Consider the following 27,962-nt stretch of genomic DNA (forward strand, 5'->3'; position numbering starts at 1 on the left):
CCTGCCTGGTGGTTGTCCCTAGAGTTAAGAGGAAATCTTCCTCATTAAGAGCAGCTAAACTATGGATTGAATTTCCTTAAAATCTTCGTAAGATTTCTGACTCACAGAAGAAGTCTTTAAGGATCTGGCTTTTCTGCAAGTTGTTCTTAGCCTGTAATTTCTTGTGTTGTCTAATGCTATGTCTTTTAAGCACTTAGACACCTTCTGAGGTATTTTCCACGCTTTGCAAACATTATAACATAACACAACACTGACACCACACATGAGGTAATGCAGCATCAGAGATGTTCATGTGTGACTTATGATGAGGCTATCATACGGATCAATAGACTTCTTTGTACAGGCAATGGAGAAAACCCGTAAGGTTCAAAGTACAGAGAAAAACACTTGATAGGCACTTTACCCAAAATATACATATTTTAATTAAGTGTCAGAGCCCAAGGTAATTGGTGCTAAAATATCACAAGGCTGTGCAACAGTCTGTAATCCTGAGTGCACACCTACTAGCTAAAGAGAGAGGTGTAGGTTTGCATGTGTTTTTTGATGCCCTTGACCATATCAACATCTTTCTTGCTGCGGTTGTAGTAATCTGTGAAAAGCCCATCTGGATTCAGCAAGTAAATAATGACAGTGTGGTCCACTATGTAGTCGTTGTCCTCATCCTTGGGGCCCGGACTGTAATATACTCTATAGGCCTTCCCAGCCTCCTTCACTTTCTCGCTGGTGCCAGTTAGCCCTATGAGACGTGGGTGAAATTCCTTCACATACTTGGCCATTGCATCAACATTGTCCCTCTCGGGATCAACAGTCACAAAGACTGGCAGAACCTGAGGAAGTGTACTGTCCTGATCCAAAAGATTGACGACAGAGGCCAATTTTTCCAGTTCATCTGGACAAATATCTGGACAATGAGTGAATCCAAAATAGAGCAGTACCCACTGCCCCAAGAAGTCCTTCTTAGTCCTGGGCTGTCCTGTGTGGTCCACCAAAGAGAAGTCCCCCTGTCCGACAGATAGCTTTTTCAGATGCTCAATACGCTCCATCTTCTTTTTTCGCTGCTTCTCTGCACGCAAGGCAAGCCACAATACCAGAACTCCCCCACCCAGCACTCCGGTGGCCAGAAGCCGCTTACCCAGCTTTAAATGCCCACCTGTCTTCACCGGGCCATTTGAGGATGGCAACTGAGAAAACGCTCTATTAAGTCTGCACTCACGCTTCACCAATCCCAGTTGAACATATCCTCCAAACTGCACCCCCGGCCTCCTTGCTAAGATGTTTATGTCCAAGTAGTGTGCTGTGTTTCTTGTGGTGAAAGATGTCTCTGGTTTTGAAACCTTGCTGCACCCATCAGACAAATGACGCGCCATGTCCTTGCATGAGCGGAAAGGCTTCCTCCACCGGAGGGACGTTGGAGATCCACATGGAGTCAATCTCCACACACCAGAGGCCCAGAAAGCATCAAATAACTTGGGAAGCCTGAAAGAGACATAATATAAGTTTAGAATTAGCTTGATCTCTGTCATTTAATCGGATGAGCGGTTACTCAAATTTCGCCAGGTACAAAATATTACATGGCAACCGATTTCAATGGAATTACCATTGAAACAATCATCCAATCGAAAACAACTGGTTGAACAAAAAAAAGAAAAGAATTGAAAGAAGAGTTAAAAACGAAATGGTAACATCTCCCAAACCGTACCGGTTTCTTAAATTTTTGTATTTTTTTTTTTTTTACTAAATAGCTTGAAACTGTAACCGTAATCCTTATTTTGATTCTTTGTATTGGTTAATTGACTTGTTTTTTCCCTTCAAGATACAGACGTATCTACCATAGTATGGGAGCAGGCAAATAAAAACCTAAATCTCTCAGACAGAAATCCAATGTTTCACCCCATCTAATAAACAGAGCAGGACTTGATTCTGTGGTTCTAAGTAGATATCTTCACAGGTGATGACATTTTGCTGGATGGATGTACATTTCCCACACTAAAAAGAAGGCGATTTGATGTCCATATCTCCATCAAAAAATATTTTTTTAAAACACAAGAATAAACAAGAAGAATAAAAAAAACTAAACAAGCATTGGCAAAGCCAGACAGTCTCTCCTTTCTGACCTACTGGTTTGCCAATTGCTTGGCTGTGCTCTACAGGTTCAAAACGCTGTGCAACATTGTAAAAAAAAAAAAAAAAATAGGACCATGGTAGTTCCAATGACACACGTGTCAGAAGGCATGCACGCACCATTTGAGTTTTTGAATTACAGTGGGTGGGAGGTAATGGAGGAGCGAGTGTGGGAAGAAGAGGAAAAGCAGCACACAGAAGTTGGGGAAGAAGCACAAGGGCTCGAGAACACACAAAACAGGGTGGGAGAGAGAGAGAGAAGTACACAGAAGTGAGAGAACAACACTGAGCAGGAGGAGGGCAGACTCACACAAATGAGACAGGTGGAAACCACATGTACACGTGGAGTGCTTAAACAAAAAGAAACAAGGGAGCAGCACGGTTGGGGGAAAGCAGATAAATGACAAATCAATATAGAGCGAGGGGAGAAGCACACAAGGGAGAGAGCTGGAAAACACATGCCCTCATGGCATGCTGATGAAAAAAGGAAACCAGAAATTCCCTAAAAGTGAGCATTAAAGTGGACATGCTCCAGGGGGGAACCACACAAGATGAACAAGGCAAGCGATCGAATAAGAAGCAAGCAAATGAGACTGACAATAACGCCAGCCAATGCTACGCACTGGGCGGATTTTAAGATCTTCATAAGCTGACAATGGGTCTTTACAACCAGACAGGTTGGGCTGTATGGTGGGCTCAATCTAGAAAAGAAAGGTTTGAAGTAGCTTGTTGCCTAACCTCAATAAATTCCAATTGCAGTCAATATTATTTGTAATGGGTGTGCAGCATTGCGTTTTTGACTTCATAACTGAAATAAATTACATTGTTGAATGCATAAATCAGAAGAATGGATATTAATTCAATATACACAACCAAATGTGACAACTAATGTATATTTGGTGCAGATGGAAGAGGTAATTAAGTGTGACAACTTGCAAGGATATGCATTAGGGAGTGAATTATCCACCTTTCAAAACTATCTTCTCAGTTCTCTCTTCCACCTCCACGGGCAGTTAAGTACATTTAAGACCTGGAGCAACTCTGGATGAACCCTTTGCCCCATTCTCTTTAAATTAAACTCTTATTTGTTTCATTATGTCATCTTGCTCGTTACAAATAATACTACTTGTAAAAGTGCATTATTAACAATGACACTTTGAATTGAGTTTCACAATAAGCGATGGAGCAATAGGATGCAGTTATGCTGGAAAAATATGTTGTGTTGTAAAATAACTAAAATCCTGTAGTATTGGATACTTTCTGCAGTCGCTGTGAAATAAATAACTCAAATCAACAAGTGCACAGGTCGTGGGTATATTTAAGGCAAGAACTACTATCCGGATGTCAGCAGCAGTGAATGAGGTCTAATCTAACCAAACAGAAAAAAGTAATAATGTAGACTCCCTACTAACATAATAGGAGGTTTAGAGTCTACTAAGGACACGGTGTTGAAGATTGTGACCTTTAGTTCTGTAAATCTCTAGCAGCTAAGTTAAGAATACAGTAACATATAAACTAAGAGATAAAAACAATGGGGCTTGACAAGCCAAAAACAAGCAACCAGGTTAGCGTGCCATGCCCATGACTCCATCATAAATGTCCAGATGGTACTCAGTATAAAAACCCTGACTGAGAAAACACTTTCTCTTCTTTGATTGCAACTTCACACTGCAATATCCCAAAGTCTCTCGTGATCAAATAAAACACAAAAGATGATCAAGAAATCTATGTCTTGACTAAGTTCTTCCAAGTCAAGAAAAATAATGTACCCACAAGCAGAATCTTAGCATTTGCTAAAAATAAACTCCAACAGCGCCTTATTGTACTACATGAAAGAGAAAACATCCCAATTAAATGAAGGGAGAAATAGGGAGGGAGAATCTTCCTTTTTGTGTATTTAATAGGATCTAAAAGTCCTGTAATAGTAGTAGGATAGATTTTACATTTGATTAGGAGACCAGAGGCTCGATTATGACATGATTAAAGCTTATAATCAACAACAATAGAACGAGTCACCTACCTATTTCAATAATGTCGTTTGAAAAAACTTTTTTCTGTTATCCAAAGAGTTATTGACTTGGAAAACACAAGGTGTTTTTAAAAAACATCTATTGTTGTTGAACATAATTAATGGATGGGAAGGCGAGGGCGTCTATACTTCTTCCTCTCCCTTTTGTTTCTTAAGTAAAAGGATTAAAGCTTAGCCACTACACTGAAGGAGACATGAGCAACAGGCTTGAAATAAAATATTTTAAATGTCGATTCCTGTAACCAGTCTGCTGCTTTCATGATGTCCCAAGCGTCTTGAGGGAACAAATGCTTTAGATACCACAGCTCCCCAAGAGAGCTGGGCCCCAAATATAGAAGTATCTTCCTCCTTCATACATCTCAATCATCTAGCTAAAGTAGATGAAGTAACAGCAGGGTTGGAGTAGTCTGTAGCGCAATTAAGCAGCGCCCGATAGGCTGGTCTGATAGATCAGTGTGTGGGCTGGTTTTTTTGGCTGCTTGTGGGCCTATTTTTATGGTCTGTTGGGCGGGTTTTACTGTTGATGTCCCCCAATATTAAATCAAATATTGCTTAAACAATTAAAAAAAACAAAAACAAATATTGCCCGAAGCAAGCTCAAATCCATGCAGTCTTCCATACCTTCCAAAAATACTTATATAGCATGTTTTTACAAGTTCAAAAGTGCTTCAAATTGCAGAATGCGACCACTTTTTTTTAATCCATCAAATTCCTGAAAAGGGGCCACCTTTATTTTGGTGACAGGGCATATTTTCTGCCCCAGTCCGACCCGGGGCAATTGGAAGAAATCAACAACTGTGAAGCTAAGGGAGAACAGAAAGCAGTAGTCCGGGTCCCATAACTTTTCAAACATTGAACCACTCGTAACTTTACAGAATCCACAAGAGAAGGTAAAGACAGAAGTGACATCACAAAATAAAATAATGACGGCATGTTGAAACTTTTCAAACACTCACCCCCAGTCACAGATCTGGGTTTAATCCATCATTTTTTTGCTCTCCATGTCACCCCAGTCTTGACCCTGCCATATGAAAATCAGTCTTGAACATGCTCCCCATCGGAACAGTCCAACCCGAACTGTCAAGCCAAGTCCTTCCTGGACTGGAACCAAGCATGCTAGGACCGGTTTTGGGGTATCAACCCTCATCATCCATGCTCGATTGCATCCAGTGGCGCAGTGAACAAGGGACCCATTTCTGGGCATACCTTTAACCACTTTGGGTGCACACAGCAACATTACAAAATAAAATAATGGACAGAGTGTTGAAACTTTTCAAACACTCACCCCCATGTCTCAGATCTCGGTTTCATTTATTGTTATTTTGCTCTCCACGTCATCCCAATTTGGATCTGCCATATGCAAATCAGTCTTGACTCTGCTCCCCATGGGAACAGTTCAGCCCGAACCGGCAAAAGTTTCAACACTCAGTCCATTTAAGAGAAATATCAATATTTAGGAATGGGAAGAATCTTAAAAAACGAATAGATTCCAAAACCTTACAAACTAAAAAATGCTTACCAACCAGCACACCTTGAACAAGATTATGACCCACTGAAATGGTAGAACAATAGGAATTAATCATTATGTAAGCCTAGCCCTTTAAAAAAAGATAAACAGAAAATTCACCACCTGCATTGAAGAAGCTGAAAGTGGATCAACCGGTTTCATTCACCAGCCAGCCAACAGTGGCCATACATATTCAAAACTTGCTCTAGTGGACAGAGCCCAGAAATCTCTGCTAACAAACGATGCTTCCTTTGAAAGGCCTGGGATATTCCAAGATCCTCTAAAATCTTCCAAGCCACCAGAGGAACATTTCCTTGTAACCCCAACTCATGTGGACTTCCTGAGCGATCAGAGAAGATGAGCAGAAAGTACGGAAGAAGTTTGGGGACATCTACAGATAGCTGATATATGAATCCCATAATATTCTACGGGATGTATATTTCGGCGGATGGGATATCCATCACCGTTGTGACAGAGTAACCCGTCAGCCACAATCTAAATCGGGCCCTTACTTTTCTAGCTAACACTCTGAAGAAAAACACATCTTTCCTCAAACCTGAACAAGTTTCCTTCTTTATGACCTTTATTTTCTGTCTCAGGAGAAAAAGAGAGACTTTCTGAGAGCATATGACAAAACCCAGAAATTGAATCACCAGAGTTCAGACCAATAAAACCTTTTTCTGATTTATAACAAAGCCTAACTGTGAAATAATAGGAAAATACAGCAACTGGTTAAAGATGTTTATTGAAGTTACATACTACCATTTAATGTTGCTGCGAGAAAGCAGTGAGCGACGCTCCTCTGCCCAAATGAAGAGCCGCCCCTGGTTTGGTGTCTCTGGACTCAAAATTTAAAAATACATATTTTAGTGAACCTGTTTTAAAAAAAATCTTTTTATTAACAATTAACAAACAAAAGACACCAGGTGACAGTGAACAGTTACATAGTTGTCAGATGTATAAGCCAATACTTCAAACAATACATACAGGATGATGATCAAGGGATCACAGGGACTCCTGAGCCTCCTCTTCTTCCAAGTTGGTCGGGGGTGTACAAATGTCTCCGCAGTGGTGGTTCCAGTCTGCCCAAATCTTACCCCACTTTTGGGGACAACCTCTAGAGGCGTAGACCGATCTCTCCCTAAACATTCACCAGTCCATGTCTTCTGACCATTTCCCGACCCGGGGTGGCTGTCCCGCTCCCCACAGCTGGGCAATGTTGCGCTTGGCGACCATACATGCCAATGTTACCCACTGCTGCCTATACGCACACAAATCTGTGGGTTCCCAAACATTTAAAATACATCTACAAGCCTCTGGACATATCTCCACCCCCAGGACCTCTCGCAGTTTATCATGGATCGCTACCCAATAAACCTGTACCTCTCTACAGTGCCACAAAATATGCATATATGTGCCAGTTTCTCCACATCCCCTGCGACACTCCTCACTATCTGACCTACCCATTAAGACCAGACGGGGCCCCGTGACATATGATCTGTGAAGAATCTTTAGCTGCACTAATCTGAGCCTCATCTGTATTGCCACTACTCGTGGAGAGGAGACCGCCTCCCGCCAATCCTGGTCATCCAACTCAATTCCATCTGCGCTCCATTGAGTCCTAAGTAGTATCAGCGGGTCTTCCGTTGATTAATGAGTTTTTTGTATATTAGGGAGATGGTCTTCTCAAGGAGAAGACCATCCAACACACGATCTTCAAGGGGAGAAGCATCCGGGAGTAGCGTGCCAATGGGGATATGTGTGAGTAATGAGTGTCTGACCTGGAGATAGCGGAAGTATTCCCTATCATGAAGGTGATATTGCTGCTTAAGTGAATCAAACGTATGAATTGTATCTTTCCCCCAGACGTTTTTAATCTGTGTAATCCCGATAATTTCCCACTTGTCGAACCCCTTAGATTTCCAACGGCTTCCTAATCTCTCCGAACTCAATAGTGGGGTGGAGAGTGTTAATCTCCCCTTCCACTTAAGGTGTTTATTGGCCGCATGCCACACACGCACAACGTGTGCCTTAGGACTCGCAAGGGGAAACCGTCCCAATCTAGCATACAGTGCCCTGGTAAAGTCGCCCCCTGGCGCTTGCTAAAAGTCCATTGCATAGCCATCGTCTACTGGGGCCCCGTATATAACGTGATTTACTGCCGCCAACTGGGAGAACCTGTTTTTTTAATTGCAGGTCTAAAAATGCCACATTTTTTTGCCTACTTCAGAAGCTGAAATGGGTATAAGTACTAACACCATATACTCAGAACACTTCTGGGTTGAGGGCATTTTGCCAGGAAGAAGAGCTGGATTGCTGTCGGGAGGGACTGCCACTTTGTTGTTTTGGCCTGCTGCTTGCTGCTGTTGTCCATGGAGTGAAAGGACTGGACTTTGTTTTCTACATCCTGGTTCCACGGTTCTCCAAAGGCTTCAGTTGAGCTTGCCTCCTGTTAAGAAGTCTCAGGGCCATCAAAGACTTTACCTGCAATCACCTGGATTCTGCTGCTGTGAATCCTACTGTGCCAAATCCAGTTCTTGCACCCTAGGAAAGAAGTTCTGGTGATACAAAGAATAAAATCCACGCAACGACGCCAAGCGCCATTCAGAATCGCGCAGCACCGCCAAACCTCGATGCATCACTGCTGCCTGCACTGTGGTACCCGCTCGACGCAACCTCTGGGGCTTACAATGCAAGTCCCAGCTTTTGGTCGCAGCGCATCCGAAGAACTGCTACTGCACGAGTCTCGAGCATAGCATCACCAAATTCTGTGACACAACGCCCCAACTCCGACGCAGCGTCTACTTCAACACTGTGGAAGTGACTCAGCGAGACTTGACTTTCTACGCATTCTCCCTGGTGTAATAAAAGAGCCACTCTTGTGATTTTGGCACCCTATGATGACCCGCAACCACCACCATTTTAATTGACTTTAGTGTGTTCCTTAATGTAGGATGGTCCTGCATGTACCTGCTTCTCTTCTGTCCTGTAATCTGGCTGTATTTCAGTGGGAGCTGTTACGGAGTGGAACAGTCTTGCCAAGAGCAGAGCGCGTGGGATGTGCATTTGAAGGTGTGAGGTTGTGCCGGAATGTGTATTGTATTGTGCATTGGTGAGAATTAGGAGTTCTTACTACTGGCTTTGAAATGGTTTAATGTATGACTTTGCCTTGCTTTATGGCAGTGCTTAGCTTTGACATGCTTTCATGTCATCTTGCTTTTCAATTCCATCTTGCTTTGGGCCTTTCTGTGTGCATGGCCTAACTAACTCCATTTTCATGACTGAAGCTATTTTCTGTGCCTGCACGTAGCTGCAAAGTGGGGAGGGCATCTCCTGCTCATCCTTCTGTTTTTCACACTTTGCAGACTAGAGAAAACCGGTTCTTATCAGAGGAATGTACATGGTTTGTCTCAAAGCCATAGCAAAGGCCTGATCAACCGATGCCGTGGCCTTGGAGCAGACTGGTACGGGCTCTCATGAGAACAAGGGGGCGAGGCTTGCTAGAAGCTTAATTATGTTTGGATTTGTATTAGAAGAGGGAGCCTCCACTGGTCTGGTGGAAGTTTATTAGTTTGGATTCCGAGCGAGGGCAGACGTGTCTATCTCGGATTGAACCCTGATTGCTGAGCTCTGATCCCCGGCTGTGTGAACACTTCCCCCGACCAGAAGTGGGCAGTGTATACATCAGGTGATGTATTGAGTTTTGTGGTTATTGCCATTGTAATGTGAGCCAGTGGCTGTGATCATGTGAGGTTTTTTCTTTGTGGTGTTGGAGGTGCACATTCAGAGTGATCCTCTACTGTGTATATATGTGTATGTGTATATATGTGTATATATATATATATAGGTCTGATCTTGCAGGACTTCCAGTGTATCTTATCTTATATCAGATATGGCTTGTTTATTAATCAGTATAATTATGGATTCATGCCTTTAGAGTATATTTTATTATTTTATATCGTAAGCATTTGGTATCTGAGATAGCCTTTGTTTAGAGAGTATTATGTAATAAACCCCAAGCCTTATTCTAAAAGTGATAGTCTTTGCATTTTGTTAAATAAAACCCCTTTTCAAAAGGTGCTGTTTGTTTTGTGTTGAAGTCTTGCTGTGCCAGGGGTGGCAAGACATGATCAAATGTGTATATTATTCAAAGGTGCAGTGGGATATTTGCCTCCCAGGTGGGAGTGCAGTGATTGAGTGTGGCTAGCTTATTGGTGAGATTGGTGAGAAGCCACATTCAAAACACCTGGGCACCAATTACTTCACTTACACCGCTTCGCAGTAAGGTATTGTGCCCTCAAATGATGCATTACCTCCCCAGCCTAGCAGTGAGGAACCAACACATCACATGCTTTTTTCAACACCTCACTTCCCCTGTGCCTCGCATGGTCTTTAATTTTTGAAGCATCTGAGGTACTTTGTCCTGATCAAGCGCAACCATTGATTTTTAAGAACGTGATCTAATCTTTGAAAATTCATAGCTTGACTTATGTATGTTGGATTTTTGGCTTACCCTGACTAGAGTGAGGATCCCAACTTAGACAGGGTGCAAACCACTGCCAACTAGAGCCCCATTTCTAACAACTATCTTATGTGCATAGTTAGTCATGCACCCCAACTTGTCACTAAAAACATCTTGCACATTCGGATGCCAAACATCCACATGCTCAGTCAGTTCCTTTATCTGGACTACACCAACCTCGTTCTTCCCAACAATTGGAGAACTATTAGGATCACTAGAGCCCTTGCTCTTCGAAACAATTGAAGTAAAACTATTCAGATCCAACATCAATTTCAAATCTGCCCGGTGAAACCACCTGACTAGAGTATCGCACTTACAAGAGAAATAAATCATCACCATACACTACTGGTTTGATGTCTGGCTTATATAACTTCACTGTGTTAACAAGATGTTGTTCATAAAACACTCTTTGTATAAGTGACATTTTTCCTCACTTCGTATTTTTGAGTCGGGCTGATGTGGAGTTCACAACGGGCGAATTTGTCAATATAGCTGCAATTTCGTTTTTATACATGAATGTATCGTTATTCATACTGACATTGACTTTCTCAATGTTAACATTCCTCGCTCTAGTTGAACTTTCAACTACACTATCCAACCCATACTACATGACCTCTTCTTTGGTTTTGATAATTACCATTTTTCCAAGATACTTGTATTCTACCCAATTTGAGGGATGCGTTTTTACAGCAGGAAATCCCCAATTGCATGGAGCAACACAAAAACAAGAACAGAGATAACTGGCAGCATCAATGAGCACAGACCGGAAAGCCACCGCAGGAGCCAGGAGAACCAATTCGAGAACCACTCCTACTCAGGGGCACCTCCCTCCTTACACATGTGCCTTTGTAAACGGTGCAGTGCTTGGAAGGCAAGAGTCAATGTCCCATTATCCAGGTAATTTCCTGGACAATTGTTATCATTCGCCATGTGACAAACCATATGACATCTAAAATATATTCCTGTAAACTTTTTCTTCTATAGGTTATTACCCTTCTTTGTGACCACACTATGGACATATCCTTCGACAGGCTCCCATTCTCTATTTTGATCACATAAAAACAGGCCAGAGCATGTTCAATTTTCTTGGCTATAAGCACCACCTCATCCAATTTTGGATCTTTCTTTTGCCAACGTTCCTCCCTAACCTTCTCTATCTTGCAGCCCAGCATAAATTGGTCTCCAATATGTTCTTCTAATGTACCATCAAACTTACATGAAGGTGTCAGCTTACGTAAATCAGTAACATAGTTCTCTTATGGTCTCTGAATTCTCTTCGCAAAATGATACCATTCTATAATTGTGTTAACTTTGGGCAAATAATGTTTGTCCAACTTTCTAATACAGACTTCAAATTCATGAATTCCCACAGCTGCTGTATCCTCTAAATCCAGAAGATGATCAAACACATTGTGACCCTCAGGTCCTAAACAATGAAGAAAAGAGGTTTCCCTTTATGCACTCACCATGTGTCACACACTCTTGCTTAATAGGCCAAAACTTTCTTCCATTTGCCCATTTCAATACAGGTTGTCCAGTTGAAGTTAAAAAAAATTGTGGTAGTGCAATGTTCTGTATTGTCAATCAATCAGAAAACACGCCTCCTACCTAGCTGGTTAACTAAAGAAATATCAACCATCCAGAACAGTAAATGACAAAACACTCCAAACACCACTGGTATCAGAGTCCACCATGAACATACACCCTCACTGGTACTTGACATGTCACCAAAGTATTACCTGAAAAGAAAAATCAATGCAGTTCACAACATCTTTGAAGAAGTCAATATGTCCCACGTTAGGGATATCCTGCTAAGTAGCAACCCCAGAGAGAAATGGATCCACTTGAAACAGAATACAATTTCCTTGTCAACAAAAATATTTAGACCATAGACCTGAAAGACGCAGATGACCCAGGTTGAAATTACACCAAGCAGTGACCAGAGTGGACTATTAAGATTACACCGTTAACTTTCTTTAATTCCGAAGAGCAACACTGCAGGAACTTGAGGGGTTTTCACTCAGCCCGAACCCCCAAAGATAAACAACCTTTCCCCAGAAGAAGCTGGGTCTAATCGGCCAAGCCATCAAATGCAGATAAACGAGGAGCAGAACTGCCTCCTTACGACCAAGAGCCGATCTGAATAACATGACGTCCAACGTGGTGAGGTAATGCTGCACACAGCACTCCCTCCCATAAATAGGTTTCACGTCACAGAGCAGACATTCAGGAATACACCAGCCTATTCGACATCAGTGCTTGAAGGATATCTTGTGGCACACTCGTGTACAGCAGCTGATAAATCGTCAGCAAAAAACTTGCACCGTAAGAGGATCCAACAGACGGTGAAACTTAAAAAGTAATATTTTTTAAATATACCATCCAAGTCTCCACTGAGAATACAAATATAAAAATCAAGAGCTCGCCGATAAAGAGTAATGTCTCACCGTAAGGGCGCAATATGTGCCTGAACGTGATGCTGAGGTGTCGGTGTCCTCTGGGTTCAAAGGTCGTCAACCAATGTGCAATAATAGTAGGAATATCCATCAACATGGTTAATGATGATTATTGCAGTAACATTAGGAGAAATGCCTCAGCAAACCTGCAGCTCCCCAACCATCTACACATTGAACCCACATTCCAGATCTCTCACTTTCTGGGCCTAACATTCCAAGGTAAGACGCTCACATCAGCAAAAGGGACACTATGCAAACTACCTTAACTTGCCATTGAGTCCTGCTCTCAGACTTAATCAACATTTTGTCTAGATATACTAGAATTCAAATTCCCCGAGATGTGAGCAGTGTTATTATCAGCTTCAGGGTTTGTAAAGCACCAAGCAGCAGATGACAGACCAAATGGGAAAGAATTGAACTAATATCTAGTTGTTCACTGGCTGCCTGCTGCAGCCCCCTCAGCCATTTCATGATCTGGTTCAAGGAACCCAACAAATCCAGCAGTTTGTCTGGCAGATTCTAAAGTTCTGTCTGGCAGATTTTAAAGTTCTTATCAATTTCCGTTTTAGAGTCCTTTTTGGGGGCTGGACAAATATGGCACCATTGTAGGATCAATGGAGTAGAGGACAACGCTTTAGGAAGAACAGGCTTATGGCATTCCGACCTAAGCTTACTTTGTCTTCTCTATCTAGCTACAAAAACAAATATGTGGTGAATGGATCCCCTCTTCCATCTAGAATGCACCATCACACTGGGATCAAAAAATGGCTGGGCTATGGCATTTACCATTCCCCTCCACTTACTGTGGCTGTATTTTCCAATACTAGGGGCACCCCCAACTGAATCAGCTTTCAAGGAATCTCCGTGATCAAAGAGAACCAAAATGCCATCCTCTTTAGGGTCCACTTGAGTTGCACTCGCAGATTCTCTGTGTTAGACCTGTCAGCCCTTTGGGTGGTCCCTCCTATTTATTTATTTTATCCCCTTTTTGCCTTCAGGAATTTTATTGTGTGTCCACTACAATTTTTTTTTTTTGGTGATGACCCTAGGTCTCTGGGCGCCTCATGTTCACCTCCTAATAATGAATGAATGAAATAAAATGTATAACGCGCAACTAAAACCCGAAGGCATCAAGGCGCCTAATGAGGCGCAGGTGCTCCTTTAAAATGGAGGGAAGTTCTCTCCCACAAAATGGTGGCCTGCCAACTGCCCAGATTACTTCACAGCCTAAGGCCATAGGGTTGTTATGAGGAGTTCCAGAACCTTCTAGTCCACTCTAGTCCACTCTAGGCCCAGGCTATATAAGATGGAATGTTGTGCGGCCATTTTGGGGGAGAAAAGAGCTGAGGAGAGGTGGTCTTCAGGTCAAGAGGGAGCTGGAGTCCAGGCTGTGGAGTGAGGAGGAGGGCGCGCTGTGAAAGGACTGACAGCCTCCCGGGGCTGCTTCCTCTTTACTGTCTGATACCCTCCCTCAACCGTGGATCTGACCCGGCGGAACCAACTACTCCCAACATTTTTGAGGTACCAGATGAGAGTGCCTTACCCCCAGTAGGGATCGCTAATTAAGGACTAAGTAGATCTGTCAAGTGAGCGTGGCTAGGACTGCCTCCTATTGGGGATAAAAACAAAAGAACTCTTGTGAAGTCAGTTTCCTGCCTTGTGGATCTTGGTGGCTGCCCCCCCAGTGACTGTGAGACTTGTCTGAATCTGCCCCCCCCTCCTGTGGCCATATACTTACTGAGGCTTGTCTGGATTCCCGGTAATAACCGCTTCCCCGTGCCTGTGTGGATCGGAGTGACAGGTCTGCGGGGGTTCGTGTGGTGAGGAGGCGCTACGCTGAGGTGTTGGTGACGGCAGCGCCTCCCGGTGAGAGCCGGAGGTGAGGGATGGGCCCCGTACGAGCTTTGGTTTCCGACTAGGAGAAACCTTTGAGACCGTCGGATGGCCTGTCATCGGAGCTGACCCGGCGCCGAAGAATTGAGCCCCGGAAGAGGAAGGGCAAGAACAGAAGAGGAAGGGCAAGAACGGGAGAGGCCGGGAAGGGAGGAGCTCGACCCTTCGAAGGGTGTGGGGAGGAATTGACACGCAAGAACTGAAGTACTCAAGTTACAAAGGAAACTTCCTGTGTGGTTGTGCCTGCCTTTAGCATACCGGGCCAGAAATAGACCCTAAACTCTCCGGTTGAACACCGTGATCCCTCAGTCTGCTGGCATCGGCCGGATTGCCCCGTTAAGAAGTAAGCAGGGTTGTGGGCTGGGAGACAGTGGGTACTGAAGCCTCTCTGAGAACTCTCCCTTCACGCATAGCGGGCCGGTGAATTGAGGGAGTACTGTGAAATCGCCATACACTGTGCTAGTTAGAGAAAAAGGACCCACTGAATGTGCAGATGCCTACAAGAAAGGAAGGGTAACACCGTTAAATGAATGCTAAATTTGGCAACTCTTTCCTTACACTAATGTGAAAGTGATAAGAAGGTGAACTTAAAGGGAAAACGGCATTTTAGGAGCAATGTTGCTATAATCAACTGATGTCATTGGGGACTTTTCCTTGGTGTATGCCAGCGGCAAATATTTACGGTCTTCAACTATGGTGATTTATTAATGGACTGTAACGATTACTCCCACTAGCCAGAATCAAATCTGAATAAGCCAATATTTGAATGGGATATTGTTTGAAACTACTGTCCTGAATTAAAACAAAGACTAAGGGAGGTTCTTAGTAATACGTGAGTTGGGACAGGTTGTATAAACCCAGAGTCAAGTATGCTATGAGTAAAATGGTGAGATGTTAATGTGAAATAGCTGCTGGAAGATTGAAGCGCCAGGGTTTTTGCTGAGCTCTTATTTATTTAAAGAATAAGTGTATCATCTAAGAAAATACAATGTGGAGTTCTATTTATGCAAATAATTAAATGTGAAAGTGCTTAATGTGTTAAAATTCTACACTACTAAAGGAGTAAATCAATCAAAAGATTTCTATAAAGCATTCCTATTTTTCTAACAAGGTGTAGTGTCATTTTTGAGTGGAAGTATACTGGGCTACTGGATTAAGTGTGATGCAAGCTTAACAATTCGCCTGAGTGAAGCCTTACACCTTGAGCAGGCTACCCTAGGTGGACTGGTAACCCCAGGTCCAACATATTGGTGTTCAGCGGTGGGATAGAGCTTGTGCTTGCGTCCACTTGACAGTGGCTTAGTGTGCACCACGTACCCTACACCTGGAGTTTTCTCCTAGTGGTCTCCCCAATTGGACGTTTTGTTTTTTTCAAATTCCTTTCTGGTGGTGGGTTAAAGTAGCCTTACGTGGCGCCTCTTCCTTGAAATTCTCCAAAGTAACTGTCTGGGGCCCGCTTGGTAAAATGGAGTTTGAGTTGGATGAGTTGGAGACCTACACAGTGGCCCAACTTAGGGAATTTTGACAGGAAAAGGGGGTGTTCTTCAAGGGTGGTGCGAAGAAGGTGGAACTCCAAACCAGCTTGAGAGCATGGGTGGCAGCTCACCCAGATGGGAAAAAGGAGGAGGAAGAGGAGGATCATGACACTGTCATTGAAGCAGAGATGCTATACCAAACCAAAGGGGGGAATCTGTTACCCGGTCCTAGGACACCTTCGAGGGCGGGCAGTAGTGTATCTGGAAGGAGCCTGACTGCAGCGGAGTTAGCTGACAGAAGGGAGGAAAGACAATTAAAATGGGAATTAGCTAGGTTAGAAAAGGAGAGGGAGGAGACGAGGCTCGCTCATGAGCTTAGCTTGAAGGAGTTAGACCTCAAAGCCCTACAAGTAGGGGCCTCCAGTACTCCTATTGGTGGCAGCGTACCTAAAGAAACAACCAGGGAACCCAGACCCTATTTGCCCAAAGACGTAGTCGCCAGTTTTAGTGTGGGAGACGACATTGCCAAATGGCTGGCTGCCTATGAGGTCTCCTTAAGAGCCCATGGGATCTCAGAGAGTCATTGGGGGGGTGGTCTGTACCGGTATATGCCTCCGGGAGGGAGGGATGCGCTTCTAGCCTTAGAGCAGGAGGAACAGACCAATTACCCCACCATGAAAGTGGCATTGATCAGGAAGTTTGGGCTGACCCCTGAGAAATACAGGCAGAAATTCCGGAACAGCCACAAACTGACTACACAAAACTGGGTGGATTTTTTGGACTACGCCAGGAAGGCCCTAGAGGGTTGGGTGCAAGGCAGTGAGGTGACTGACTACGAGGGGTTGTACGAGTTGTTCTTAAAGGAGCACCTCCTCGAGAAATGTTTTCCGGAGCTGCATCAACACCTGGTGGACAGCAAGCTGACTAGCCCTAGAAAACTTGCAGAGGAGGCAACATCTGGGCCAGTACCCGGGTGTCCTCAAAAGGGGCTGGAGGGGATTGCCAAAGGACTGGTCAGGGCGCTCCCCAGAAGAAAGAGGAGGGAGACAAGAAGAGGGAGTTCTCCAAAGGCCCCCAAAACAGTTTCCAAGGAAAGGGATCAGGTTTCACTCCTAGGGTTAACCCACAAAAGACCCCCCATCCTGACCATAGTCAGCAGCCAAGGGTTGTCCGCTGTGATGTGTGTGGTGGGGTTGGGCACTATAAAGGTGATCCCAAGTGCCCAAAGAGACCACCCCCTCCCACTGGAGGAAAAACACCGGGAGTGGCTAGTGTAGTGCTCGGGGAGGAATTGCCCTTAGATAAGGGAGGGGAGTGGGCGGGAATAATCTTAGTGTCCCTGGGAGATAGTGAGATGGTTCCTAAGATCCAGGTGCCCCCAAATACCGCCAAGTATGGGCAGTGGGTCACCATCAATGGCCAGAGAGGGGAGGCTCTGAGGGACACAGGTGCCAGTATGACTATGGTAAGGAGTCAGCTGGTGTCCCAAACGTACTTCACCCCGCCGCGATGGCTGACGGCAGACTAGGTCACTACCCTGTGGCTGAAGTTCCCTTTGAGTGGGGAGGGATCGCAGGTCTCCTTCGAGTTGCGGTGAGCCCTGCCGTGCCAGTCGATTGTCTGTTGGGGAATGACTTGGAGCACAATGCTTGGAGGGAGGTGGAATTCCGGACTCATTCGGAGATGCTGGGTACACCTGATTGGACCTGTGCAAGCACACGGTCCGCGACTACCCGGAGGGGGAGTTCGCAAGGGCTGGAGCCTGGAACAAAGGCACAACCGACTGCCATAAAGGGGAAAATCCGGGAACAGGAGAAACCTGCCTCGACATCCACACCCCGTGAGATGGATGGGACACCTGAGGTGGTGAGCCCGGAGTCCACGGAGGGGGATGCTGACTCCCTGGAGGACCTACCTATCCCTGCAGAATGGCATGTGGAGGGAGGACCTACCAGAGAGGAGTTTTGTCAGGGGCAGAAGGAGTGCCCTACCCTTGAGGGTCTGAGGAGACAGGCCGAAGCCCAGGCAGCAGGTAACATTGCAGGGAACTTCCAAATTTACTGGGAGGATGGTCTTCTCTACAGTGAACCCAAGTCTCCGGTGCCTGGTTTGTCACGGGCCTTGGTAGTACCCCAACGTTACCGAGCCTTTCTCTTAGATTTGGCTCATGAGATTCCCTTGGCAGGACACTTGGGTCAGGACAAGACCTTTGCCCGGCTTGTCCCCCATTTCTATTGGCCTCAGAGGAGGATTGCGTCTGACACTTTCTGTAGGACATGTGTGTCTTGTCAAGCTAGTGGGAAAACAGGGGTTAAGCTGAAAGCTCCCTTGGAACCACTACCTGTCATTAGCACCCCCTTTGAAAGGGTGGGCATCGACATTGTGGGGCCATTGGATCCACCCACTTCAGCCGGTCACAGGTTTATCCTGGTTCTGGTGGATCACGCCACCCGGTATCCAGAGGCAATTCCTTTGAGGACCATCACTGCACCTGCGGTGGCTCGGGCCCTGATGGGGATTTTTACCCGAGTGGGATTCCCCAAGGAAGTTGTGTCCGACAGGGGGTCCAACTTTATGTCAGCCTACATGCGGGCTATGTGGAAGGAATGTGGAGTTACTTACCGGTTCTCCACCCCTTACCACCCCCAGACCAATGGACTGGTGGAAAGGTTCAATAAAACCTTGAATGGCATAATCAGATGTCTGCCTGAGAGCCTGCGGAGGAAATGGGACGTCCTCCTACCCTGTCTGTTGGTCTCATTCAGGGAAGTGCCACAGAAAGGAGTGGGCTTCAGCCCCTTCGAACTTCTGTATGGGCACCCTGTCAGAGGACCTCTCAGCCTGGTGAAAGATGGATGGGAAAAGTCTCCCAGGAAGCTTCCCCAGGATGTGGTGAGCTACATGCTGGCCTTCCATAGACAAATGGCTAAGTTGTGGAAGCAAGCTTCTGACAACCTGGAAGCCAGCTAGGCAGTTATGAAAGAGTGGTATGACCACAATGCTCACCCTGTGGAGTTGGAGCCTGGCCAGAAATGTGGGTCATGGAGCCTGGAGAGCTTAGTGCCCTCCAGGATCGCTGGACAGGCCCCTTTGAGGTGGTTGAGAAGAAGGGCAAGGTCACTTACTTCGTGGACCTTAAGACCCCCAGGCAGCCCCAACGGGTGCTCCATGTCAACCGCCTCAAACCCCACCATGAGAGGCCCGAGGTCATCCTGATGTTGGTGACTGATGGAGCAGAGGAAGAGGAAAGTGAGCCTCTCCCTGATCTATTTTCGTCCCAGGAAAAGGATGGGTCGGTGGAAGGAGTGAACCTCTCACCATCCCTAACTCCTGAACAGCGGCGGGACTGCCGTCAAGTCCTGGAGCAGTATTCCTCGCTGTTCTCCCTTATCCCGGGAAGGACCCACCTGTGTACCCATGATGTGGACACAGGGGACAGCCCACCTGAGAAGTCCAAGACCTACCGGCTGTCAGATAAGGTGAAGGCCAGCATTCACAGTGAAGTCACTAAGATGCTGGAGCTGGGAGTGATTGAACCTTCAAGCAGCCCCTGGTCCAGTCCGGTGGTTCTGGTACCAAAAGCTGCCCCACCGGGCACCACTCCAGAACTCAGGTTCTGTGTGGATTACAGGGGACTGAATTCAGTAACAAAGACTGATGCTCATCCAATCCCTAGGGCGGATGAGCTCATTGACCGGCTGGGAGCTGCCCAATATCTGAGTACTTTTGACCTCACATCAGGGTACTGGCAGATCTCCCTTACGGATGGAGCAAGGGAAAGGTCAGCCTTCTCCACGCCTGAGGGCCACTACCAGTTCTGTGTGATGCCCTTTGGGCTCAAGAACGCACCCGCCGCGTTTCAGCGACTGGGGAACCAGGTCCTCTCCGGGATGGAGGCCTTCTCTGCTGCTTATCTAGATGACATCGCTGTCTTCAGCAGCAGCTGGGAGGACCACTTGTGTCACCTACAGGCTGTTCTCCAAGCCCTGAAACAAGTTGGCTTGACAATCAAGGCCAGCAAATGCCAGATCGGGCAGGGGTCGGTAGTGTACCTAGGCCACTTGGTGGGCAGGGGAACGGTGCAGCCCCTCCAGGCGAAGATCGAGACTATCATGGCCTGGGAACCCCCCCCAAGACTCAGACGGAGGTCCGAGCCTTTCTGGGCCTCACAGGATACTACCGTCGCTTTGTAAAGGGGTATGGCACCATTGTGGCACCCCTAACTGAGCTCACATCCAAGAAACAACCTCGACGGGTAGTCTGGACTGAGGCGTGTCAGCGAGCTTTTGACATCCTGAAACAAGCAATGTGTGCAGCTCCTGTTTTAAAGGCCCCTGATTTTTCCAAGGAGTTTATTGTCCAAACGGATGCATCGGAGCATGGCATTGGGGCAGTGTTATCGCAACTCAATGAGGAGGGCCTGGACCAACCTGTTGTCTTCCTATCAAGGAGACTGCTTCCCCGGGAACAGAAGTGGAGTGCGATTGAGCGGGAAGCCTTTGCGGTGGTATGGGCTCTGAAGAAGCTGCGGTCATACCTGTTTGGCTCGCACTTCCTTGTACAGACTGACCACCGACCCCTTTGTTGGCTGATGCAAATGAAGGGCGTGAATCCCAAGTTGTTGAGGTGGTCCATCTCTCTAAAGGAAATGGACTTCAGGGTGGAACATCGGCCTAGAGTGGACCACGCCAATGCAGACGGTCTCTCAAGGTACTTCCGCCTTAGCGATGAGAACTTCCAGAGGTTTGGGTAGCTCTCCCCACTTTCAGCTAGGGGGGGGGGGGACGCGTGTTAGACCTGTCAGTCCTTTGGTTGGTCCCTCCTATTTATTTATTTTATCCCATTTTTGCCTTCAGGAATTTTATTATGAGTCCACTACAATTCTTTTCTTTGGTGATGACCCTAGGTCTCTGAGCGCCTCATTTTCACCTCCTAATAATGAGGCGCAGGTGCTCCTTTAAAATGGAGGGAAGTTCTCTCCCACAAAATGGTGGCCTGCCAACTGCCCAGATTACTTCACAGCCTAAGGCCATAGGGTTGTTATGAGGAGTTCCAGAACCTTCTGGTCCACTCTAGACACTCTAGGCCCAGGCTATATAAGACGGAATGTTTTGCGGACATTTTGGGAGAGAAAAGAGCTGAGGAGAGGTGGTCTTCAGGTCAAGAGGGAGCTGGAGTCCAGGCTGTGGAGTGAGGAGGTGGGCGCGCTGTGAAAGGACTGACAGCCTCTCGGGGCTGCTTCCTCTTTACTGTCCGATACCCTCCCTCAACCGTGGATCTGACCCGGCGGAACCAACTACTCCCAACATTTTTGAGGTACCAGATGAGAGTGCCTTACCCCCAGTAGGGATCGCTAGTTAAGGACTAAGTAGATCTGTCAAGTGAGCGTGGCTAGGACTGCCTCCTATTGGGGATAAAAACAAAAGAACTCTTGTGAAGCCAGTTTCCTGCCATGTGGATCTTGGTGGCTGGCGCGAAGAAATACCCCCCCCCCCCCAGTGACTGTGAGACTTGTCTGAATCTGCCCCCCCCCCCCCCTCCTGTGGCCGTAAACTTACTGAGGCTTGTCTGGATTCCCGGTAATAACCGCTTCCCCACGCCTGTGTGGATCGGAGCGGCAGGTCTGCGGGGGCTCGTGTGGTGAGGAGGCGCTGCGCTGAGGTGTTGGTGACGGCAGCGCCTCCCGTTGAGAGCCGGAGGTGAGGGATGGGCCCATACGAGATTTGGTTTCCAACTAGGAGAAACCTTTGAGACAGTCGGATGGAGTGTCATCGGAGCTGACCCGGAGCCGAAGAATTGAGCCCCGGAAGAGGAAGGGCAAGAACAGGAGAGGCCGGGAAGGGAGGAGCTCGACCCTTCGAAGGGTGTGGGGAGGAATTGACGCGCAAGAACTGAAGCGCTCGAGTTACAAAGGAAACCTCCTGTGTGGTTGTGCCCGCCTTTACCATACCGGGCCAGAATTAAACCCTAAACTGTCCGGTTGAACACCGTGATCCCTCAGTCTGCTGGCATCGGCCGGATTGCCCCGTTAAGAAGTAATTATTCAGAAAGGGGGTGGTGATGGACAGAGCATCTGAGTTAAACAGAACACTAATACCCAGTCAAAAGATCAGGGCTTGATCCATCACCGTTTTTTAGCTCACTGCACCATCCCAGTTCAGAACCTGGCTATATGCAAACTAGTCTGACCCTGGCCCAGTGCATCATGGGAACAGGGCAGACCAAACTATCAAGCCAATTCTTTACTGGATAGGAAACAAGCTTCCGGGGACCGGTTTCTGGCATTACAGCCGTCTTCGGCCCGGCTTGCTTGAATCCTGATGGTGCAGTGAGCAAGGGACTCACATCTGAGCATACCCTGCCACTCCTATAGTGGCCAAAACGATTCAGAAAGGGGGTGGTGATGGACAGAGCATCTGAGTTAAACAGAACACTCATACCCAGTCAAAAGATCAGGGCTTGATCCATCACCGTTTTTTAGCTCACTGCACCATCCCAGTTCAGAACCTGGCTATATGCAAATTATTCTGACCCTGGCCCAGTGCATCATGGGAACAGGGCAGACCAAACTACCAAGCCAATTCTTTACTGGAAAGGAAACAAGCTTCCGGGGACCGGTTTCTGGCATTACAGCCGTCTTCGGCCCGGCTTGCTTGAATCCTGATGGTGCAGTGAGCAAGGGACTCACATCTGAGCATACCCTGCACTCCTATAGTGGCCAAAACGATTCAGAAAGGGGGTGGTGATGGACAGCTTGTTTCCTTTCCAGTAAAGAATTGGCTTGGTAGTTTGGTCTGCCCTGTTCCCATGATGCACTGGGCCAGGGTCAGACTAACTTGCATATAGCCAGGTTCTGAGCTGGGATGGTGCAGTGAGCTAAAAAACGGTGATGGATCAAGCCCTGATCTTTTGACTGGGTATGAGTGTTCTGTTTAACTCAGATGCTCTGTCCATCACCACCCCCTTTTCTGAATCGTTTTGGCCACTATAGCAGTGGCAGGGTATGCTCAGACATGAGTCCCTTGCTCACTGCACCATCAGGATTCAAGCAAGCCGGGCCGAAGACGGCTGCAATGCCAGAAACCGGTCCCCGGAAGCTTGTTTCCTTTCCAGTAAAGAATTAACTTGGTAGTTTGGTCTGCCCTGTTCCCATGATGCACTGCGCCAGGGTCAGACTAATTTGCATATAGCCAGGTTCTGAGCTGGGATGGTGCAGTGAGCTAAAAAACGGTGATGGATCAAGCCCTGATCTTTTGACTGGGTATGAGTGTTCTGTTTAACTCAGATGCTCTGTCCATCACCACCCCCTTTTCTGAACCGTTAAGAAGTAAGCAGGGTTGTGGGCTGGGAGACAGTGGGTACTGAAGCCTCTCTGAGAACTCTCCCTTCACGCATAGCGGGCCGGTGAATTGAGGGAGTACTGTGAAATCGCCATACACTGTGCTAGTTAGAGAAAAAGGACCCACTGAATGTGCAGATGCCTACAAGAAAGGAAGGGTAACACCTTTGGATGAATGCTAAATTTGGCAACTCTTTCCTTACACTAATGTGAAAGTGAGAAGAAGGTGAACTTGAAGTGAAAACTGCATTTTAGGAGCAATGTTGCTATAATCAACTGATGTCATTGGGGACTTTTCCTTGGTGTTTGCCAGCGGCTAATATTTACTGTCTTCAACTATGGTGATTTATTAATGGACTGTAATGATTACTCCCACTAGCCAGAATCAAATCTGAATAGGCCAATATTTGAATGGGATATTGTTTGAAACTACTGTCCTGAATTAAAACAAAGACTTAGGGAGGTTCTTAGTAATACGTGAGTTGGGACAGGTTGTATAAACCCAGAGTCAAGTATGCTATGAGTAAAATGGTGAGATGTTAATGTGAAATAGCTGCTGGAAGATTGAAGCGCCAGGGTTTTTGCTGAGCTCTTATTTATTTAGAGAATAAGTGTATCATCTAAGACAATACAATGTGGAGTTCTATTTATGCAAATAATTAAATGTGAAAGTGCTTAATGTGTTAAAATTCTACACTACTAAAAGAGTAAATCAATCAAAAGATTTCTATAAAGCATTCCTATTTTTCTAACAAGGTGTAGTGTCATTTTTGAGTGGAAGTATACTGGGTTACTGGATTAAGTGTGATGCAAGCTTAACAATTCGCCAGAGTGAAGCCTTACACCTTGAGCCAGGCTACCCTAGGTGGACTGGTAACCCCAGGTCCAACACTCTGCACGTAAAAGTATCCTCAAGAAAGCACACTGATATTGCCTTCAGTAGGAGAATATCGCGTAGAAGGAAGTTAATGCTGCCTCCAAAGGCAGTAAACCTTATTTATGTAAAGTGCTTTATAAAGCGCTAATATGACCCAAGGGCATCAGTGCGCTATACAGAAGGTTGATTGAACAAAAAGATAGACATAGGTGAGTACATTTAAAGTAAAAAGACACAATAGGCTGTTGCAACAGTTATCACAATAAACATCCGTTATTCCATTAATATTACGTTAATAGACACCAATCTAGCTTCTTCATGGTGGGTATTTTGCTGCTGCTCTGAATCTATTCAGATCCAGGTACCCAGGAGAGCAATGTTTTAGTGGGGTTCTCCTGTAAAGCAAGTGCTTCTGACCAATCTAGAAATAGCTGACATTGTGCCATCCATTGCGCCCTGGGGAGGGGCTCTCTGAAAGTCTATGAAAGGAATCTGTTCATGAGGTACTTTTTCACCTCTTTTTTTAAAAAAGTGCGTCGATGAGTCTGAACTCACCTTGGGTGGTAAGGAGTTCCAGAACCTTGGCACCGACCCGGAGAAGGAGCGTGTGTATGTGTTTTGTTTTCGGAATCTAGGAGGTTCTAGCCTGAGAGCGTTTGCATTTCTTAGGTATCGGCTGCTACCGGAGATTCAAATCTTTTCTGCTAGGTAAACCTTAATCCTGAGACGCCTCATAAATATACTTATGTTTTTGTAACTGTTTATTTCCACCAGCCACAGTGTGGGGAGAAGTCACAGTCCTCTTTAAGTTAACTTGACTATTACTAGGACACGGTGGCAAAAAGGAAATAAGTTAGTCAAAAGAGGTCGATATCGAACAACAAAATGCCTGCTATACTGATTTCATCAGAGCAGCCACTGCTGACGGAACAATATCACGGACACATACATGGGTGTCCTCTTTAGCGGACTCCTAATTAGAATCCCTAACCTCCCTTCCAGCAGGCACCCCCAATAAGATCCAGATTTCACTTTCTCTTGAATTCCATCATTAGGCAAAATCACAACTTCTACGAGGCTTCGTTTATCAGTGCTTTCCATTAGCACTAACTGAATTATTTATAAATGGAGGATTAGAATTCTGGAATAAAGGTGACAATGAAAACTAAATGCGGCCAGCAGTCAATGCAAATTGAAAAAATAGGGGAACGGTGATGGATCACTGCAAAAAAAAAAAAAGGTCTAATTTCAAAATCCTAAGAGGCTGAGAAACAGCTGACTGACTGCGTGCGTGCATCCGGGGGCCAAGATGCAACACAGCCAAGTGGGTGCAAGCGCTGTCCTAACTTAACAATAAAAGTAAACAAATATGCTCCAATGAGCCTGTAAGGAAATGAAATCCCATCATGTCAATAGGTGCTCCTGACGGCTAACAGAATAAATGCATAGTAAATTTAAAAAAACAAAAAACGATTTGAACAGCTATATTGCATTTGTCACAGCAACCAGAAATAAAGCGCTTTCACTGAAAAAACTAAATTACATTTAAATTATGAACTTAAAACAAATTAGAAAAACTTAGAGGCACTTATCTTTTCCCAGAACAGCAAAAGGAGAGAAAGTGCTCTCTCAGTCAAGGTTTTATGCTGAGGACTGAGAGGTCATCTGGACCATTACGATATAAATAATAATATGTTACAAAGGGCATGGAATTTGTATTGTTAACTTTGCAGCGAGATATTTACAGTAAAGAAGATGCAAAATAATCGAAACACCCATTTTGAAACGGGATTGGTACAACAACTCTCCAGATGCACCAAATCGTGACGTACAGCAGGCTCTGTGTTTCCCTGTTTAGGACCGGATACTGTATCTTACTCAATGACAGCGAGTCTCCTACCTCCAAGCACAATAATCGATTTCAATGGCTGCTTTCATTGTCACCGAGTCTTAAACCCGAGAATCATCAAATGTAATGTTAATCTTCAATGTCAAAATCTTTTCACCCAGATATTGGGAGTTGTGTTATTTCTCTGAGATGCACAAACCGCTTCTATCACTCTGGCCCACAGAACCCATTCTACTGCTGTACTGGGAGCTACATAAGCCCTGCCGATACATCCGACTGCTTTGCTACACACCCACCACCTACCTGGTATTGAGGGGCACACACGTATCTGCTAGTTCAGGTTATCAATTGATGTGTTAGATTTACAGCAATGTAAAGATCGCTTAAAGACTCCGGGGCAGATTTATGATGGGAATGCGCCACGTTTGCGTCACGCAACTGTGGTGTAAACGTGGCGCATCTCTACGACCCATTTACAACGTGACGCATCTAGGCAGATGCGTCACGTTGTAAAGCCCTGCGCCACTTGTGGGCGTTCCGGCGCAGGGTGGGCGTTCCGGGGCAGGTGCGCCTCGCAAAAGTGGCTGAGTGAAATCTATAAGATTTCACTCAGTCACTTTCAGGCCAATGCTGCGTCAAAACCCTGCGCCTGCTTGAAGCAGGCGTAGGTCTTGACGCAGCATTGTATAGATGGGGCACCCCCGAGCCTTGCTGGAGCTGCGTCGCGCTTGCGATGCAACTCCAGCAATGCGCCACCTTTACGGCACAGATGCGTCACGCATCTGTGCCGTTTTTGCCCCATGGTGCGCCGCGTTGTAAATGCGGCGCACCATGGGTGGCGGAGCAGCGGCGCAAAATAACTGGCGCATCCCTGGGGATGCGCCAGTTATCATAAATCTGCCCCTCCATGTCTCCAAAAACGCACAGCTGCAGTCTTCTATTTTTAATTTAACAATATAATGTATTCGGAGAGTACTAGTTCTCGTTCACTTGAATGAAAGCAACACACATGACAACAATAATTTTTAAAAATAAATGTCCAGAGCTGGTTTCTTAAGCAGTGGCTGTGCGAATATATACACACACTTACGTTTTTACAGTGACTGATTCATTCTCCATTCTCCTATTTTTTTCAATTTTCGTTGGCTGCTAGCCACATTTAATTTTGATTAACCCAGAATTCAATGTTTTCATTTATAAAGAACGTAGTTATGATAATGTAAAGCATTGATAAAAGTGGCTTGCATAAGTTGCAATTGCCTGATGATGACATAAAAGTTGCAGCATCGCGTCATTGGCGAACTGGACTACTGCCAGCACACCTCAGGCACTAGATGTAGAAATCTCTGGCTTTTAAGTATAGGAATCAACACATGCAGTGCCTCAGGCTCAGCCCCAATATACACCACGCTCTTGTATTCGAATGCTGTAACTAGGGTTATCCTCACCCAATTCTAACAATGCACGTTAACCCGCAAGTACAGAACTCCTCTGCTTGTTCAATAACGGAACCCACACACAGTTCTCAAACTACAATTAATATTTCCTTCCAGCAGCCCAGCGACCGCACAACCGCGACAAATGCACTAAGTCCTGGGCTGCTCGCCGACCCCCTGCTAAAATCCCACACATTGCACACTGCTCTTCCAACGCAAGTTCTAGTAGTTACCACGTCTTCTTCACTCACATTGTAGTAGACAGCGAGCATAGGTCACTGACAACTTCTCTAGCTCAGCATCAAACGAGCACAATCTGTGATTGACATCAACAGATTCTAAGCGCAGGTCTAACCCTCACGCATCGGAAAAGACCGGAACGCAAAGTCGGCCATAGTAGGAGGTAGGCTATTGAGTCCCGCGTCCCTTTTTTGCGGACAATTATTACCGCAACAGCC

At 45.8% G+C, this 27,962-nt stretch overlaps 1 protein-coding gene across 1 annotated transcript; it reads right to left on the reverse strand.

Annotated features, from left to right (window-relative positions):
* Window positions 1-398: 398 nt before the first annotated feature.
* Window positions 399-27,862, reverse strand: SCO2 (synthesis of cytochrome C oxidase 2). The gene is made up of 2 exons (XM_078677886.1): window positions 27,756-27,862; window positions 399-1,476 (listed from the first exon to the last, which is right to left on the reverse strand). Coding segments are annotated over exons 1-2 (975 nt in total). The 5' UTR covers window positions 27,758-27,862; the 3' UTR covers window positions 399-503.
* Window positions 27,863-27,962: the final 100 nt, after the last annotated feature.

This window comes from Lissotriton helveticus, chromosome 1_1 (assembly GCF_964261635.1).
Source record: "Lissotriton helveticus chromosome 1_1, aLisHel1.1, whole genome shotgun sequence".
In the NCBI taxonomy this organism is placed as follows: Eukaryota; Metazoa; Chordata; class Amphibia; order Caudata; family Salamandridae; genus Lissotriton; species Lissotriton helveticus.